This window comes from Hemiscyllium ocellatum, chromosome 10, assembly GCF_020745735.1.
Source record: "Hemiscyllium ocellatum isolate sHemOce1 chromosome 10, sHemOce1.pat.X.cur, whole genome shotgun sequence".
NCBI lineage: Eukaryota > Metazoa > Chordata > Chondrichthyes > Orectolobiformes > Hemiscylliidae > Hemiscyllium > Hemiscyllium ocellatum.
This window is the reverse complement of record NC_083410.1, coordinates 49,503,654-49,523,715: the sequence shown is the minus strand read 5'-3', so window position 1 is coordinate 49,523,715 and position 20,062 is coordinate 49,503,654. Positions and strand designations below refer to the sequence as shown.

Below are 20,062 nucleotides of genomic sequence, written 5' to 3'. Positions count from 1 at the left end.
CAATATGTCTCAATGAGATTACCTCCTATTCTTCTAAACTCCAATGAATACAGTCCAAACCTGTTTAGCTTTTGCTCATAAGGCATATGATTAATACTGGGAATCATTTTAGTGAAACTCCTCTGAACTAGTCCAATGAAATAATATTTTTCCCAAAATATGGAGACCAAAACTGTTCATAGTACTCTCGATGTGGTCTTACCAATACCTTGTACAGTTGCAGTCAGACTTCCCTAATTTTATACTCCAACCCTCTTGAAATAAAGGGTCAACACTCCATTTGCCTTCCTGAATGCCTGCGTGCTAGTTTTCTATGTTTCATGCACAAGTGCCTCCAAATCCCTTTAGGTTCTATTAATTTCTTTTGGATATGATTGGAATCCAAAATGATGTGCTTAAATTTGATTTGTAGCGTGAGGATAAATGATAGAAACTCAAAGCCTGCACTCCTCTTCACAGATGCTACTAATTTCTATTACCAGCATTTCCACTTAATTTCACATTTTTGCTTCATTTCATAAGAATTGTAAATACTAAGGAAACTTCTGAAGATTGCAGAAATCTAAAATAAGAACAGAGTTAGCTCCAAATTTTATGGTTGGTTAACAAATGTGGAGAGAAAACATGGTTAACATTTCAAGACAATCAGATTAATTCAAAAAGGTCATTGACCGGAAATGTTAACTGTCCTTCTCCACAGATGATACCTGAGCAACCTGAGTATTTCCAGAATTTTCTGCTTTTGTATTTTATAGAAATATTTCATCCAGTACAATAGCAACATCAATTTATTGAAAATTTTCAGCTGAATATAACTATGAATTTGAACTAGCAAGCAATCAATGCAGACATTCAATTAATTATAAATAAACTTTGTCTAAATCTATTATTTGTTTTGCGGACTTCCTAACATAAATCCGGTTTTACAACACATTATACACGATTAAAGCATCTTTAATTATAATTATAGAAAAAAAATCAACATTCTAAATATAAAGTTAACTCTCTACCAAAGAGTTTGCAAACACTTTAAAAGTCATTTTGAAATCTTATTATCAATCAAATTTAAATAATAAACATAAATATTCCGTGCCTGTCTGTGCTCAATTATTTTTCAGCTATTTATTAAAATCTTAATTCACATACACTGCTTTTTGTAACGAAGGAGTTAATCAGCTATTGGAAATAAATTTTCAGAAGTCACAAATATCCGTCATATTATTTATTGAAAAGGTAAAATATATGAACCTCTTCTAGGACATGACAAACGACGTATCACAGGTCTGGGGCGTCACATGTAAACAAAATACTGATGCAGTTTTGCGCATTTTCAAAGATTTAACCTCAATCAGTAATAGCAATAAGGATGCTGTCCATAAATATGGTGCAAAAGACTTCAGCGATCAAAAATTTGAAGTAACAGACGAAATTATGTGGAAGGACTATATTTAAAGTTGAAAGGGGAGAAATACATTTCCTCCAGAAACACAAATACCTCCACATATCCACAACACAACCCGGTCACAGGCTAACAGCCAATCCCGTCAGCCTTCCTTATCACCTGCCCTACAAGCAAGATGGCCTCCGTCAACTGAATATGGCAGTGTTCGGTTCGGCCCGCCCCTGAGCTCTCTGATTGGCTAGATGACGTCAACAACACCGCCGACGATTTCGAGGCTGTTCCGTTCTCCGCTTTACGATTGGTCAGCGGCACGCCAATCAAAAACAAACCTCCGACATTTCCGCTCAACAGTATTAGTTGAGTACCAACTCAATTGGTGTGTTTTGGAGCGCGCGAGGGAGGTGGCGAGAGTTGGTGGCTCCCTCTTTTTAAAAAAAATGCGTCTGTGTTTTTAAATGTAAAGCCACGATCAACCTTGAGCGATTTCAGCCCATTGGGGGGGAAAAAAAATCGTCATTGTTGTTGTTGCGGGAGGCGCCTGTTGGCCTGTCTGTTGATGGACGCGCAGAGAACGGCGGCGAGTGAAGGCGACAGCGGCAGGTTGCGGGGATTGACAGCGTATTAGTCAGCTCAAGCTCCGAGGAGGAGGGGGGACGACCAACAGCCACTCCCCAGGGAGTGGGGAGGGAGGGAGGGAGGGGAGGTGGAGGCGGCAGCGGTGCTGAGCAGGCCTCGAGGGGGCTAGAGGACAGAGCTCCGGCCCGTACCGTCAACACTAACTTCATTCACCGTATCATCGACTTCACTTTCTTAAAAAAAGATACGTATAATTCTCCCCACTCCTCTTCACCCACTCTATCCTTTCCCTTTAAAGTAACGTAGGGTTACTTTAAATCCGATATTGGATCGAATTCGCAAACGCGCAGCTCATCGCCTGCTGCCGCTAATTTGCCTGCCGGCGTGATCGCCAGTGTGTTTTCAAGAAGATGTCGGCAGCGGCGGCGGTGGTGACAGCGGCGGAAAAAGTGGATGGTTTCACTAGGAAATCCGTGCGGAAAGCGGCCAGGCAGAAGAGGTCGCAAGGATCGTCGCAGTTCAGGAGTCGGAGCAGCCCGGTCGAGATCCTGCTTCTACCACCCCTCAAAGGTACCTAGCTCGTTGGGCTATCCTTGTTGGTTTAAGCATACAGCAGTCAGAGCCTTCCCCGCTGGGATCCATCAAAATGTGCTGTTTCCGTCACCACCTCCATACACGCATCAAAATGTTCGGGTTTGGAGTTATCCCAACGTTCACGCAATGAAATATCAAGGTTTAAAAATGCCAGTGCTAATCAATCTGGAGATTCAGATATTCTCCCTCAACACCAGCCACGCATCAAAACACCGAGTTTTGGAGATAGCGCTCTCGATCCCCATCTCTTCTCCCTTACCCCACCCCGTAACTGACCCGTCAAAGTACTGAGCTTTAGAAATCACATCTCTTCGAGTATCTAGATTCAAGGATCACCCCCTACTCGCCCATCGAACCTCCTGTAGTCACACGTTATGTCCATATTCATCTGAAAGGTGAGGTTAAGAGCTCCAGAGATCACCTTGTCACGAATCAAACTGTCCGATTTTGAACAGCAGCGAATTGAGAGACCAACGAAAACATCGGCCATTAAAATTCAGCTATCATTCTCATTCATCCGTGAAAATGTTGAAGTTTAGGCATCGCGCATTCACCCAGCAACAGAGACCACACACTCTAGTCCTGTATTCCCATTTGCTGGCAGCTGTTTAATCATGTGCCCATCAATACGAATATCAACGGTTAGAAACTTGCACATTATTTACGTCATTTTAAAAAATCATTTAGCAATAACGTCCGCCCTCTTCTTGCTCATCAAAATTTATCCTTTGCAAGTATGCAATTTAGATTAGTTTGCAATATGCCACACTATTAGCACAAGAGTGAATGTGTTATTTAAAGTAAAAGTGTTCAAAGGTGATTGTGTTACTCACAATTATTGGTCTTGACGTTCGATTAATTTAACTCCAATCAACTTGACTGATACCAAGGTTCACAATTTATTCTGAAAAAATATTATGATTTTGAAGCTTGATACCTTGAAATAGTATGGTAACTCTTCACTCAGGTACTCTGACCCTTCACCCCTCTAGTCCTCAGTAGTATTGAAGTTCAGGAAATGTATTCCTTGCTCTTAACGTGGTACTGAAAGTCACTGATTTTTTCCACTTTCTCCCACCTCTACTTCTGATAATTTTAAGCTTGCTTTCTGTAGTCAAGGAGTTGATTTAATGTTACTTCATCTGTGAAGATCCAGTGATTTGAAAGAATTGGCTTCTTTGAAATAAACTTCATCTGGCAATCTTCAATATCGAATTCATTAACCTTTATGTTCTTTATATTCAAATGTATATTTCAAGACCTATCAAAAGGTATTGGGGTTTCACTTTATGATGTGCTCTCTTCAGAGTGTCTCATATCCAAATATGTACATGGCAGAATTGATTAATTGTCTTTAGTTTGTTATTGCTCATTCTGTTCATTGTGTTGAGCCATTTGATGCATACTAGTTTTTTTAAAGTAGTCGGAAGCAACATAGTTTCACTTCACAGGTGAAAGTTCAGTGTAGTGGAATTTTAAAAAGTCACTATAGTGCATTATTACCTTAATAATTTTCAGTCAGTTTTACAAAATTCATTATTATATATGGCATTGTCACTGACTGTATCTATTTTGCTCGAATTGTAAATTTTGAAGTGGAATATTTATTTACAACGCATATACAGCACGTTCTACTTGGTTTCAATGGGTGGGGTGGAAAACCATTTTAAGTTTGCAAAAATGCTATTTAAATCGACAAATTTAGACAAGCAGAGTGCTAATGGAATAACATCATTTTACCGTGGTAGTCAATTATAACTGCAATGTAATAGAAGTTAATTCATCGTGTTGTAATTTCAAGTAAAGCAGGTTGTATGTTTCAGAGTTCTATACTCATTAACTTGGTGTCGGTGAACTTTCACAGCTCGTTTTTGATTTCTGTTTTCCTATGATTGAATCGTCCTACAAAATTCCTTTTTTGTTATGTATTTGCATTGAAGTTGCGACAGTAACAATGCCTTAGCAAACATTCTGATAATACATTCATCATGTTGATCTGTTTGGCTTTTCTATCATAAGTCTCTTGATCTCTGATCACCTGTCCTATGCTTCTATCAATTTAATAACTACCTCTTTGACCAAGTCTTTTGTCATCTGACATCATATTTCCTTATGTGACTAGTGTCAAATTGTTGTTCTACAATGGTCGTATGAAGTGCCTGGTGATGTTTCAGAATGTTCAAGGTTCTAAACAAATGTAAGTTGTTGGTGTTCTGAAACGGCCTGTACCACCTGCTTTCACCTTTTTTAGGGTTCGTATTCTTTGTAGTGCAGCAGAGCATTAATCAGTTTTGAAGATGTTTTCCAAAATTTTATTTCCCACATTCAAAATCCTCAATGCTCATCTCTTCAACCTCCATTAATAGTTGGTTCCAAAGCTCTTGTCTCATTGCTTAACATTGATTTTTGCTCTGTAATACGAGGTATTTATTATTTCAAAGGCATTGCATAAGTGCTAGTAATTTCAAATGATTTCTAGTTCCCATTTGAAATTTAAAATATATTGTGATTTACAGGTTTTACATTCAAATAATTTTGTTGTCTAAATACCATAAATATATTCATCTTAATTTTACGCTTGAAACATTTGAGTAATTAATAGTGTACTCTGAACATACGTGCAGCACCTGCAGTTACAACAATAAGTTTGCATAAAAAGCCATTGAATATATCTGAGACAAAAATGCTTGGCAATCAATATTGTACACTCGTAGTAGCTTATGTGAATGTTTCACACCGGACAAATAGATTTTAACAATATTATTCTATACTAGGTATTATGCATGCCACTAACAATTACTGCATCACTGGTGTATAGAATTATAATTAATACAATTGTCTTTAATGTGGTGAAACAGCCTGAAGATCTTAGACTATTTATGTTTACCTCCAGTTAACATTGTTTCCAGTATAGTTTTGTTTGCATTGTAATACTGTGTACATTGATTAATTAATTTGTTCTGTATTTAAGTTTCTGAAGGAGAGAAGAGTTACCTTGTTCTGTAATGACAGTATTTTTGTTAATCAGTGTCCTTTCATTTTAAATGGTAGTCTTCAAGTTTATTCAGTTGCTTTAAAGATTTTCCTGTATTTGTTGTGGGAGTTGGGATTGCTACTCCTAGTAGGAACATGTAGCTGTAGTTCTTGCCACTTTCAATAGGGAGAAAGTTAATAATGAAAAGTTTGTAAAAAAAAAAATTCCCTTTGCTATTAAATTCTTTAAATTATTTCAGTCAAATAATTGAAGTAATATATACCCTTCTTCTAACTTAGAGATTTATCAATGACTTTGAACCACCTGATGAAGGAGCAGCGCTCCGAAAGCTAGTGCATCCAAATAAACCTGTTGTAGTATAACCTGGTGTTGTCATTTTTACCTTTTGTATACCCCAGCGTCTCCAAGTCTTAAAAAGAGTCGTAATTGAGCTAAGCAATCCGTTAAGAATGTCAACTTCATATTTAAAAGTATTTTTGATTTTTTTGTGAATGCAGCAGTTGTTGTCCAAACCCGATAGAAATTTTTTTCTTTTCTCTGATATTTCTTCTCTGGCTTTCTCTTGCTTGTACTTGTAGTCATTAACTCCTGCGTGGCTCTCACTCTCTCTCTTTTGTGTCCTGGGTACTTTCTCATTCCGGAAAATGTACACGTGCATGCTTGTTGTAAAAATTCCACTTTCCTAGCTTTCACCTCCCAAGTCCCTTGGGTATCTGCTCTTCCTCGTCTCTCGGGCGCCCTGTGTACGCATTCCAATAGATTTGCACAATCCTTGCATCTGCAGACCCCTCCATTTTATAGCCTTTTCCCTTCCAAATAACCCATGCATGTACTCCCAGCCCATGTCTCTAGTGCATTTGCCATCCAATCTCTCCACGTTTTCCCATTCCCTTTCTCTTCTACATCCACTGCTCCCAGCACCAGCTTCATCATCTCTTGTTACATGCATTTTCACATCCCCCTGTCCAGATTCTTCTTTTCTGTCATTACAGTTTGCTTGTCTAGGCTACTCCATCAACAGCTTTCTCATCCCCTGATCGTGCAAGCTCCTTGAAAGTATACTTTTTGTCTCCTATACGCTGTCCAGATGTCCTGTTACGTCCAGATGTCCTGTTACGTCCAGATGTCCTGTTACATCCAGATGTCCTGTTACATCCAATTTCCTAACTCCCATGATGTGTTGTTCGTGCTCAATGTAATGTTTCTAGAGTGTAGTTCTGTTGCACTTGTAGGGATTGTAAACAAAGAGGAACAAGTTCCAATTGTCCTGTACACACATGTCCTTCCTATTGGAAGGATGTTGTGAAACTTGAAAGGGTTCAGAAAAGATTAACAAAGATGTTGACTTATAGGGGGAGGCTGAACAGGCTGGGGCTGTTTTCCCTGGAGCGTGGAAGACTGAGGTGTGATATTATAAGAGGTTGATAAAATCATGAGGAGCAAGGAGAGGATAAATAGACAAGGTCATTTCCCTGTGAGTTCAGAACCATAGGACTTAGGTTTATGGTGAGAGGAGAACGATATAAAAGGGAGCTAGCAGACAGTTTTTTTTCATGCATAGGGTGGTGCATGTATGGAATGAGCTGCCAGAGGAAGTGGTGGATGCTGGTACGATTACAATAATTAAAAAGCATCTGGATGTGTGTATGAATAGGAAGGGTTTGGAGGGATATAGGCCAAGGTCACCCCTCAGCCTCCGAAACTCCAGGGAAAATAGCCCCTGCCTGTTTAGCCTCACCCGATAGCTCAAATCCTCCAACCCAATACTCTGACCAATAAAGGAAAGCATACCAAACGCCTTCTTCACTATCCTATCTATCTGTGGTCTGTTTGTTCAGCAACACTTTCTAGGACCTTACCATTAAGTGTCTAAGTCCTGCTAAGATTTGCTTTCCCAAAATGCAGTACCTCTCATTTATCTGAATTAAACTCCACCTGCCACTTCTCAGCCCATTGGCTCATCTGTTCAAGATCCTGTTGTAATCTACTTCATGCATTCTATTGGCCCCTATTTATTGGTGAAGGTCTCGTGGAGAAAGTTTTCAGGGAAGTTATAGACATTCAAGACTGATCGAATAACAGTCATGGATGATTTTATTCATGGAGAAAGTGAGGTCTGCAGATGCTGGAGATCAGAGTTGAAAATGTGTTGCTGGAAAAGCGCAGCAGGTCAGGCAGCATCCAAGGAACAGGAGATTCGACGTTTCGGGCATAAGCCCTTCTTCAGGAATGAGGAAAGTGTGTCCAGCAGGCTAAGATAAAAGGTAGGGAGGAGGGCCTTGGGGGAGGGGCGATGGAGATGCGATAGGTGGAAGGAGGTCAAGGTGAGGGTGATAGGCAGGAGTGGGGTGGGGACGGAGAGGTCAGGAAGAAGATTGCAGGTTAGGAAGGTGGTGCTGAGTTCGAGGGATTTGACTGAGACAAGGTGGCGGGAGGGGAAATGAAGAAACTGGAGAAATCGGAGTTCATCCCTTGTGGTTGGAGGGTTCCTAGGCGGAAGATGAGGCGCTCTTCCTCCAACCGTCGTATTGTTATGGTCTGGCGATGGAGGAGTCCAAGTACCTGCATGTCCTTGGTGGAGTGGGAGGGGGAGTTAAAGTGTTGAGCCACGGGGTGGTTGGATTGGTTGGTCCGGGTGTCCCAGAGGTGTTTTCTGAAACGTTCCGCAAGTAGGTGGCCTGTCTCCACAATATAGAGGAGGCCACATCGGGTGCAGCAGATGCAATAGATGATGTGTGTGGAGGTGCAGGTGAATTTGTGGCGGATATGGAAGGATCCTTTGGGGCTTTGGAGAGAAGTAAGGGAGCACCTCCTCCCACCCTGCCCCCTGTAAAAACGCCATCCCATATTCCCAATTCCTTCATCTCCGCCGCATCTGCTCCCAGGAGGACCAGTTCCAATACCGTACAGCCCAGATGGCCTCCTCCTTCAAGGACCGCAGTATCCCCCCAGACATGATCGACGATGCCCTCCATCCCATCTCCTCCACTTCCCGCTCCTCCGCCCTTGAGCCCCGCCCCTCCAACCGCCACCAGGACAGAACCCCACTGGTTCTCACCTACCACCCCACCAGCCTCCATATACAGCGTATCATCTGCCGTCATTTCTGCCACTTCCAAACGGGCCCCACCACCAGGGATATATTTCCTTCCCCTCCCCTATCAGCATTCTGAAAAGACCACTCCCTCCGTGACTCCCTCGTCAGGTCCACAACCCCCACCAACCCAATCTCCACTCCCGGCACCAGCCCCTGCAACCGTAAGAAATGCAAAACTTGCGCCCACACCTCCCCCCTTACTTCTCTCCAAGGCCCCAAAGGATCCTTCCATATCCGCCACAAATTCACCTGCACCTCCACACACATCATCATCTATTGCATCCGCTGCACCCGATATGGCCTCCTCTATGTTGGGGAGACAGGCCGCCTACTTGCGGAATGTTTCAGAGAACACCCCGGGACACCCGGACCAACCAACCCAACCACCCCGTGGCTCAACACTTTAACTCCCCCTCCCACTCCACCAAGGACATGCAGGTACTTGGACTCCTCCATCGCCAGACCATAACAACACGATGGTTGGAGGAAGAGCGCCTCATCTTCCGCCTGGGAACCCTCCAACCACAAGGGATGAACTCCGATTTCTCCAGTTTCCTCATTTCCCCTCCCCCCACCTTGTCTCAGTCAAATCCCTCGAACTCAGCACCACCTTCCTAACCTGCAATCTTCTTCCTGACCTCTCCGTCCCCACTCCTGCCTATCACCCTCACCTTGACCCCCTTCCACCTATCGCATCTCCATCGCCCCTCCCCCACGTCCCTCCTCCCTACCTTTTTATCTTAGCCTGCTGGACACACTTTCCTCATTCCTGAAGAAGGGCTTATGCCCGAAACGTCGAATCTCCTGTTCCTTGGATGCTGCCTGAACCTGCTGTGCTTTTCCAGCAACATATTTTCAGCTCTTATTTTATTCATGTCCCAATTTCTGTTGGAATAATTGATGTGCAAGACCGAGAGGGGAGTCTCTTTCTGAAGTATGTTGAGAATTTTTAGAATTGGTCTCATTCTGACCATTATCTTGGGGTCTGGTTTGAGAGAATGAGGTGATGAAATGATTTAAGTGTTAATAGGGGGATATTTAGAAAGCAATGGTCATACTATTGTAACATTTAGATTAACTATGAAAAAAAGCAAGGAACCATATGGAATAAAAATACATGATTGGAGAAGGGCCAAACTCAGTTCAGTAATAATAGGCCTTTAGTGAGCAAATGGGGTCGAAGGTTTGGCAGGTGAAACAATTTTTTGGACAAGTATTGCTGTGAGAAATGAGAACATTCAAGTGCAGTAGAGGTACACGTAGGGCAATGGTAGGTCTGGATGATGAAAAAGCTATGAGAATAAGGTGATACAGAAAAAAGGAGCTTGTGATAGATGTCAGATTGACAATACAAATAAGAACCAGCTGACTGAGGTTCAGATGAGTAATGAGTAAAGGAGTAAGTGAGGCAAAGAGAGATTGAGAAGAAACTACCAGTTAACATGAAGGGGAATTTTAAATGTTTCTTTTGGAGTGTGAAGCTGATTAGGGCTGAAATGTTGCTTTTTGGAGACAAAGCATGGCTAAGTACTGAAATGTTATTTTGTTTCTGTGTTTACCAAGAAAGGAGATACTGCCAAAGTTCTAGTGAAGGAAGTGGTGATTGACAGGTGTACAGGCAAATAATTAGTAGAGGTGGTGTTGGAAAAGCTGGCAGCAATTTAATATACTAACAGCAATTGAGATGCTGTTAAGGAAGCTGAAGGAAGTGTGGATGGAAATTGTGGAGATACTGGCCATAATATCCTAATCCTCCTTTGTGGAGAATTGCAAATTTTTCACTTTTGATCGAAAAGGGATGTAAGAATAAAACACAGGAACGTGGGCTGATCAATTTAACTCGGAGGTATGTAAATCTTGATGAAAGAGAAGCCTGGACAAAACTAATAGTCATTTGGACAAGGGTGAGCTAGTTGTGGAAAGTCAACAAATATTTGTTGAAGACAAATTGTTTGAAGGAATTAAGACAAAATTGACAGAAGAATTGTTTTGCAGAATAAAGCAGGTTGATAAGTTGCAGAAGAACCAAAAATGCAAAAAAATGTTTTTTGCCTGGAATGCTTAGGATTTAAAATTTCTGAGAAGCTAGTGGAGGTAAATTCATTATTCAGGGTTATGGATGAAGCAGAGAAGTGGGACGATTTGTGTCACTGTTGCTGAGAGCTGGTGAGAACTTGACAAGCTGATTGGTTGACTCCTCTGCTATGGGGTCTGACAGTACCCATTCAGAAATTTTGTCTTTTGTGCAGCCTCCATTCATAGCAGTGGATTGGGACTTGAGAGACGCTGACTCTAAAGTTTTTTTTTTAACTGAATACATAATGACAATTTTCATATTTAAACTGAAAACCAACTCTCTTCATTAAGAAGTGAGTTTAACAAAGTGTGAGTAAAATAAGCAAAATGTTCTAGTAACTTAGTTTTACATTCAAAGCAATAAAAGCATGAAGTCTTCACCTTTTTGGAATAATAGCTTTTGATAATTAACATATGGTCTTCTATGTTAGAAATTAACCCCACGCAGCCCTTTGTTAGTCTTTGATTGCGAAGCAATTTAGTGAGATGACAAATGAAAAATTAATGCAAAGGAAGATCAATTTGTTTTCCTTCAGTCAAAGTGAAATTCAAGGGCAGAAGGGCTTTCATATAGATTTACTAGTTTAAATCTTTCATACACCTAGATCGAACTAACATGGTGCATTGTGGATAAGCATTTTTTCCCCTGTGTGAAATAGTTTTGTGCTGGTTAAGTCATCCACATAAACAGAGGTTGGACAATTCTCTTTGTTCTATTTCTGTACCAGCCAGGAATGTACATTTTTTTTTCGAGACCTAATGAAGTCAAATCTGCTGTGACATAAAACAATTTTAATTAATTAGCAAGCTGATGGATACGGTAAAATATGCCAAAAACAAATGCAAAAACTCATGTATAGGTTGATCTCCTGTATAGGTTTAGCCCTTATTTTGGCCAAAAATCTTATATTTTCCGTACATTTCATGTATAAGTCAACCCTATTTCTTCACAGGTTAGAGATCAACATTTGAGTCAGTGTGCCTGCCCATTGCGCTCTGCTCCGGCTTTCCAGTCTGCTGGCTGTAACACTCTGTTCCAGATCTTCCAGTCCTCCAGCCATCATGCAGCGCTCCAGGTTTTCAAAATTACTTTAATGGTATGGCAGTATAAGGCGATTGTGCGGTTTCAGTTTTTTTAAGATTAGATTAGATTAGATTAGATTCCCTACAGTGTGGAAACAGGCCCTTCAGCCCAACAAGTCCACACCGACCCTCCAAAGAGTAACCTACCCAGACTCAATTCCCTCTGACTAATGCATCTAACACTATGGACAATTTAGCATGGCCAATTCACCTGACCTGCACACCTTTTGACTGTGGGAGGAAACGCAGACACTGGGAGAATGTGCTAACTCCACACAGACGGTCGCCCGAGGCTGGAGGCGAACCTGGGACCCTGGTGCTGTGAGGCAGCAGTGCTAACCACTGAGCCACCGTGCTGCCCCTAATCACTGAGCTATTGTGCCGCCCCAGTCACTTGCGGTTTAACAGGGCCCGAATATATTACAGGCAATGTTCCAGGACCAGGGGGCTGCCGGGAATGTAAACTTCCCATTCTACCATAGTGGGCAGATAAATAGTCAATAATGGCCATGATGCTTTTTCCTTTTGTTGTTTATTATTTTATAAGGAGATCTGACTCTTGTTTGTCCATTTTTTGACTCTTACCAAGCGTGAATTTCATCCCCTTGAAAACAATACCCATAAATTAATCAGCCCCCTAATTTTAGATTAAAATAAGTTTTCAAAATTCAACCTGTACACTATTATACACGGTACAATCTGAAAAAATCTGCAACTGACAGAATTCTGTCACAGTTTACTGACAGTTTGCAGTGTTTCACAGTTTCTATGTATATCTTAATAATTAAAATGGACTCAACTTTAACCCTAATGTGGTGGGCAGGCTGTGAGATTGCCAATGCAAGTAGTTGTGGGTTAATTTTATAGTCTAGTAGCATGCATGACATAGTGATTGTTAGCATAAAAGTATTTTAGTTTATTTGCAGTAGCCACAGTTTTGCTGCAATACAAGTTCAGAATGCTGGAAACTGACTCTTCAGTTCAACTTGTCCAAGCTGACCAGTTAGTTTTGTTAACTTTGCCTAAAATTTTATTATTTTGTCGAAGACAATCTTAAGTGGGGTACGCAGGCAGTAAATTCTCCAAATAAGGTGTCTTTCAAAGTCTACGGAGTTCTTAATGAAGTCCTCAGTAGCTAGTTGACTCTTAACAGCACATAATTATTAATTTTTAAGTAGACTTGTGGTCAGATATTCTTAAGTGTAATGAGAATTGTCATATTTTTCAGAGGATTATGCTTTTTTTGGATTGTTCATAAGGGAAGATGGAAGAGATCAGTATAATTCATGATTGCTATTATGCAAAGTTTTAAAATTTAATCCAGCACTGCCTTAAATACTTTTGCTGTAAAACATTGAATGGCTGTTGGAATTTGTTCTTTCTGTTCTTGTCATAATTAAAACATAACTTGTTCAAATGTATAAAAATGGATTGGCAGATGCTGTGGTGGAGCTTTGAAGAGGACTTTTAAAAAAAACACTCGCAGAAAGTGGGCAACACTGGTTGGGCTAGCATTGATTGTTCGTCCCTAATTGCCCTTCAGAAGGTGGTGGTCAGCTGCTGCCTTGAACGGTTATATCACAACAGTGATATAATTTCAAGTCAGGATGGTGTGTGGCATAAAGGGTTACTTGCAGTTTGGTGATCCCTTGCATCTGCTGCCATTTTCATTGAGATTACACATTTGGAAGGTCTCAGGAATGTTTGAGAGTTGTTGCAGAGGATTGCACATGGTTGTTATGGAGTCTGGTGAAAAGAGTAAATGTTGAAGAAGTTAAATGGAGTGCCAGTCAATTGGGTTGCTTTGTTCTAGATAGTGGTGAGTACTTTGTGTTGTTAGAATTCAACCTGTTTTAGGCAAGTGAAAAGTACTGCATCTCACTCCTGACGTATGCCTTGTAAATGGTGGACTGGATTTGAAAAGTCCAGAATTCTCAACCTCTGACCTGTACTTTCAGCCACTGTATTTATATGGCTGGTCCAGTTTAGTTTCTCGTTGATGGTAAATTGTAGGAGTTGGTAGTGGGAGTGAATTCAACAATTGAAATGCTATTGAATAACAGGGCCATGGTTAAATTGTCTTGTTAGAGATTATCTTTGCCTTTGCCTTTGCCTTTGCCTGGTACTTGTAAGGTATGAATGTTACTTGATGGTCATCCCTAGCATTGGGACCTACCATTTTACAGGAGCAGAGGCAAAGGTGAACACCGGAGGCGGGGGGGGGGGGCGCTGCTGGCAATATATTTGGGCAGTGGCTGAACCCGAGACGTGTAGTGTCTCCCACCTGCCCTCCTCTAACCACAAAGAAAGGACTCTGTGGTGGGTTGATAAGGTAAGTTGGTTGGTTTAAAAATTTACTTTTTAAAATCTTCTATTAATTGGTTAATTGAATAAGACCATAGCAAAGAAGTACTAGAAATTATTAAACTCAAATTTATATGTATTAATTAACTAGGTGGAGATGGCTGGTCGGTGAAGTGCGGTAGCTGTGTGATGCGGGGGCTGCTGATCCAATTGTGAACGGCAGTGATCACATCTGCAGCAAATGTTGGTTGCTGGAAGAACTCCGACTAAGAGTTGATGATCTGGAATCTGGGCTTCAAATACTGGCACATCTGGTAGAGGGAGAGTTACCTGGACGCTTTGTTTCAGAAGGCAGTCCTACCTGGTAGATTAAGTAATTCAAATTCAGTTAGTGATGATGGACAACAGGGTGTGATCGTAAGTGATCAGGTAGGGGGATCCTGAGTTCAGGAGTACAAAAGCCTCAGGCTTTGACCTTATCCAACAGGTATGAGATTCTTGCTCCCTTTATGGATGAGGCAAAGGGCTGTGAGGAGGATGAGCCAACTAACCATGGCACCATAGTGCAGAAGGTGATTCAAGACGGCGGTGGTGGGGGCGGGGGGGAGCAAAAAAGCAAGTGGGAGTTATAAGGGATTCTATAATATGGGGAACAGATAGTATCATTTGCAAGCTGGGTAGGGAGTCCTGCATAATATGTTGCCTGCCCGGTGCCAGGATGCAGGACATCTCTGACCTGCTTGAAAGGATACTGGAGCGGGAGGGGGAGGAGCCAGTTGTTGTGGTCCACGTTGTGACTAACAACATAGGCAAGGGTAGGATAGAGGACCTGTTTGGGTATTATCAAGCACTAGGAATGAAATTAAGGAACAGGTCCTCAATAGTCATAATATCTGGATTACTGCTCGAGCTACATGCAAATTGTCTTGGGAACAAGAAAATGAGGGAAGTAAATAAATGGCAAAGGGAATGGTGTGAGAAAAAGGGTTTCCATTTCATGGGGCATTGGCATCAGTTTTGGAACTAGGGGGAATCTGTACCAATGGGACAGTATCCACCTGAACCGATCTGGAACCAGTGTTCTCACGAAAAGGATAAATAGGGTGGTCACTAGGACTTTAAACTTGAGTCGGGGCGAAGGGAAAGCAACAGGAAGTATGGTGATAAATGAAAAGGTAACCAGCAGGTTAGCTTGTATGCAGGAGAGTTTAAGTTCAAGGTAAATTGTGAAAGAAGCAAAAATGAAGGATAACTTAGGAGATATTAGATGTTATGAATCGTACTGTAAGAAGGCTAGCTGAAAGGTACTTTACCTGAATGCATTCTTAACAAGGGTGATGAGTAAACAGCACAAAGCATCTTGAACAAATATGATTTTGTAGCCTTCATGGAAAAATGGTTGCAGAATGGTCATGACCGGGAATTAAATATCCGGAGGTATCAGATTATTCGGAAGGACAGACAGGATTGCAAGGGAGGTGGTGTAGCTCTGATATTCAGAGCGGTGCTGAGAGATGGTATACGTTCTATGAAGTATGAGGTCGAATCCATTTGGGAGGAAATTAGGAATTCCAAGAAGAAAAAGTCATTGATATGCTTAGTCTATAAGCCACCAAATAATAACATCACATTGGGCAGGGCAATAAATAAGGAAATAACTAATGCTTGCAAAAATGGTACGGCTATTATCATGAGGGATTTTAATCTGCATGTAGCTTGGTCGAACCAGCTTGGTCAGGGTATCCTTGAGGAGGAGTTTGTTGAATGTATCCGTAGTAGATTTCTTGAACAGCATGTAATGGAACCAACGAGGAAGCAAGCTATCCTAGATCTGCTCCTATGTAATGAGACTGGAATAATTAATGACTTCATAGTCAAGGATCCTCTTGGAAGGAGTGATCGCAGTATGGTTGAATTTAAAATCAGCTGGGTAGTGTGGAGATAAAATCCAATACCAGGGTCCTGTGCTTGAATAAAGGGGACTATGATAGAATGAGGGGGGACCTGGCTAATGTATACTGGAAACAGAGACTTTATGATGTGACGGTTGATGAGCAGTGGAGGACCTTCAAAGAAATTTTTCAAAGTGCTCAGCACAAGTACCTTCCGGTGAGAAGGAGGAGGGGTAATCTGCCACGAGTGTCTAAGGAAATAAGGCAGGCCTTCAAAGTGAAAGAGAAGGCATAGAAAGTGGCCAAAAACAGCAGGAGTCTAGAACATTGGGAATATAAAGACAGATAGCAAAAGTTTCTATAAATATATAAAATGAAGAGTGGCTAAAGTAAATGTTCATCCTTTAGAGGATGAGAAGGGGCAGGTTAGTGATGGGGTATGATGAAATGGCTGAGGCATTGGACAGGTACTTTGCATCGGTATCCATAGTGGAGGATGATAATATCCCAGTAAGTGACGAAGAGATGAAGGTAGGTGAGTACCTGGAAACAATTATTATTATGGAAGAGCTAGTGTTGGGTAAGCTCATGGAGCTAAGGATAGATAGGTCTTCTGGCCTGATGGAATGCATCCCACTGTACTAAAAGAAATGGCAGGAGAAATAGCAGGTGGACTAACAGTAATTTTCCAAAATTCACTGGACTCCGGGGCAGTCCCAGCAGATTGAAAAATAGCAAATTTGGCACTAACATTTTAAAAAGTGAAGTAAACAAAAGATGGGGAATTATAGACCAGTGAGCTTAACCTCTGCAGTGGGCAAGATGATTGAGTCTGTTATCAAGGAAGAAATAGCGGGGCATCTTGAAAGAAATTGAACCCATACTGTGACTGTACAGTGGGACATGAAGGAGCAGGTCATGCTTCACAAATCTTTTTGAAATTCTATGAAGACATTTAAAGCAAGGTGGACAACGGGGATGTGGTATACCTAGATTTCCAAAAGGCCTTTAACAAAGTGCTGCACATGAAGCTGCTGCATAAGATAAGGATGCATGGTGTTAGGGGTCGAGTATTAGTGTGGATAGATGATTGGTTGACTGTCAGGAAGTGAAGACTGGAGATAAATGAGTGCTATTTTGGCGAGCAATCAGTGACTGGTGGTGTGCCTTAGGGATCGGCGTTGTAATCACAATTAATTATATAGATGATTTGGAGTTGAGGACCACGTGTACGCTGTCAAAATCTGCCAATGCCACTAAGATGAGTAGCAGAGCAAAGTGTGCAGAGGACTGTGAAACTTTGCAGTGGGAAATAGATGCATTGAGTGTGTGAGCATAGGTCTGGCAGATGGAAAATAATGTTAGTAAATGTGAAGTCCTACATCTTGATAGGTGTAACAGCAAAATAGATTGGTACTTGAATGATTAAAAAGTTGCAGCATGCTGATTTGCAGAGGGATCTAGGTGTCCTTGTGCAGAATCGCAGAAGGTTGGTCTGCAGGCGCAACAAGCAATTAGGAAGGCTAATGGAATTTTGTCCCTCATTGCTAAAGGAGTTGAATCTAAAAGCAGAGGTAATACTACAGCTGTACAAAGTGCTGGTGAGGCCACACATGGAGTGCTGTGTGCAGATTTGATCTCCTTAAGAAAGGATGTACTGGCACTGGACGGGGTATAGAGGAGGATCACTAGGTTGATTCCAGAGTTGAGGGGGTTGGTTTATGAGGAGAGGCTGAGTAGATTGGGATTATATTCATTGGAATTCAGAATGATAGGGGGACCTTATAGAAACATAGAAAATTACAAAGGGAACTGATAAAATCGAAATGAATAGGATGTTTCCACTGGTAGGTGAAACCAGGTCAAGAGGGCATACCTCAAGATGAGAGGAAGCTGGTTTAGAACTGAACTGAGAAGGAAATTCTTCGCCCAGCGTGTTGTTAATCTATGGAATTCCTTGCCCAGGGAATTAGTTGATGCTACTTCAGTAATTTCTCTTAAAGCTAAGGTAGACACTTTTTTAAAAAAATAAAGGAATTAAGGGTTATAGTGAAAACATGGGTAACCAGAGCTGAGTCTTATTGAGTGGCAGAGCAGGCTCGTAGTGCTGGACGGCCTACTCTTGCTCCTTGTTCTTATGTTCTTAGAAGCCTAAGCCAGAATTTGTCCAGGTCTTCTTGCTGTTGAACTGCTTAAATATCTGAAAAATCAAAGTGGTGTTGGACATGTGCAGTCATCAGTGTCCATTCCTGCTTTAGACCTTGTAATGGAGGGAAAGGTATTAATGAAGTAATTAAAGCTGATTGGACCTCGGACACTTCCGTGAGGAAATAGGGGCTCTTATGGCACCTATCTTTTGAGCCTTTGTTCAAGTTCCACATGCTCCATAGGTGCATCTCTGCACAGGTTGATTTAAGAATAGCTACCTTTGTAATAGGAACCTTTGCAGAAATGTTCTGTGGCTGAGACAATTGACCTCACAATCACACTCCTCTTCCTTTGTACTGGGTATGACTGCAGCCAGTGGAAGGTTTCCCCCCGGTTCCCATTGACTCCAGTTTTGTTAGGGCTCCATGATGCCATGTTGAGTCAGAGGCTCTCGTGATGTCAAGGGCAATCACCTTCACTTTCCTACTTTTGTTTATCTCGTTCTGTGGCCCTTGAGCAAATTTTAGAAAGTTGAGCTTTGCCACACCAGTGAACATTTCAGGAGGGGGAAAAAAATTCAAATATGTTGATCATTTAAATGAGTATTGCATAAAAATGGCTATTCAGAAGTGCCAAGTTGCAGATCTAACTAATAAAGACTATTTCTTCCCTTTTTGATTTGGAGATGCCAGTGTTGGACTTGGGTGCACAAAGGTGTAGTAAAATCAATGTTTCGGGCAAAAGCCCTTCATAGGAATAAAGAGGGCTTTTGCCCGAAACGCCGATTTTACTGCTCCTTGGATGCTGCCTGAACTGCTGTGCTCTTCCAGCACCACTAATCCAGAATCTGGTTTGAAGCATCTGCAGTCATTGTTTTTACCTGGGGTGTACAAAGTTTAAAAAGCACACACTTCCAGGTTATAGTCCAACAGATTTAATTGGAAGCTCTAGCTTTTGGAGCACTGCTCCTTCAGGTGGTCTTCGCTTTTTGTTTAAGAAGCAAAGCTAGATAGGGAAAATGACTGATTCCCAAGGCCGAGTCACTAGAAAGCAGGAGGAATCCGTCAAAGGAGTTGAATTTAACTGACACTGATCTCTGTTCACCTCTAGGTACTCTCAAAATTTTAATAAAGGTGGAGGTGGGGTAGGTTTGATGTGTTCAGCCCAATCCACTTCCCTCACCCACCACTCTAGTTACTTTCCAGCTTTGAGAGGTTTGTTAATTAATATCTTCGAGGAGAAAGATCAATGGTTCTGAAGGGAGATGTCCCTGGAATTTGATTGGCAATTTATTCAGGACCTTCCAATCAGCTAATCGCCAATGCTGCAGGCAAACTGAATGTGGTCATGAAAAGAAGTTCAGTCCTAAAAGTATTTGGGGAAGTAAAATAGTTTCTGGAAAAGGAAATTGCATTCTTTCTCCTACAGACCGGTATTCATTCACTGCATGACCACCCCTAATCAAAGGCCTGAAGCTAACCCTTCTCCCACCGTTGACAACCTGATTCTCTCGCCCTCAATCACAGGTGACTGTCAACCTGTTGCCTTCCCCACCATTGCCTGACTCACTCCCCTGTGTTCTAGTGCTTACTCAGTGTGCTCCCCCCATTCAAGCCAACTCTCAATCTCCTCTTCAAGACAATGTATAATTGAAACCCTCTCACTCACTCACTGATTTGGCTTCAGACCTCAGGCTCAGTTAAACCAGTTCCATCCTCTGCTTGCTGTTGTTCCAATGTAACACACTTTGTCTGCATTTGGGGGTTCACTGGGGAGTTCCTTACAAAACCCTACTAAGATTTATGTCAAACAATGGCCTGGCATGCTGCACAGGACCCTTTAGATGCCCATATTCTGGCTTGCAAGCTGCCTACTGAAAAACCTGCATTAGAATG

General features: G+C 41.6%; 1 protein-coding gene across 1 annotated transcript in view; it reads left to right on the top strand.

Moving 5' to 3' along the window:
- Nucleotides 1-2,097: 2,097 nt before the first annotated feature.
- The window catches only part of ppp2r5a (protein phosphatase 2, regulatory subunit B', alpha isoform), a 168,691-nt gene continuing 150,726 nt past the window's right edge, over nucleotides 2,098-20,062 (top strand). Inside the window, exon 1 of the mRNA XM_060831481.1 lies at nucleotides 2,098-2,548. Within this exon, the coding sequence (XP_060687464.1) occupies nucleotides 2,389-2,548 (160 nt within the window). The 5' untranslated portion in view covers nucleotides 2,098-2,388. The remainder of the gene's footprint in view (nucleotides 2,549-20,062) is intronic.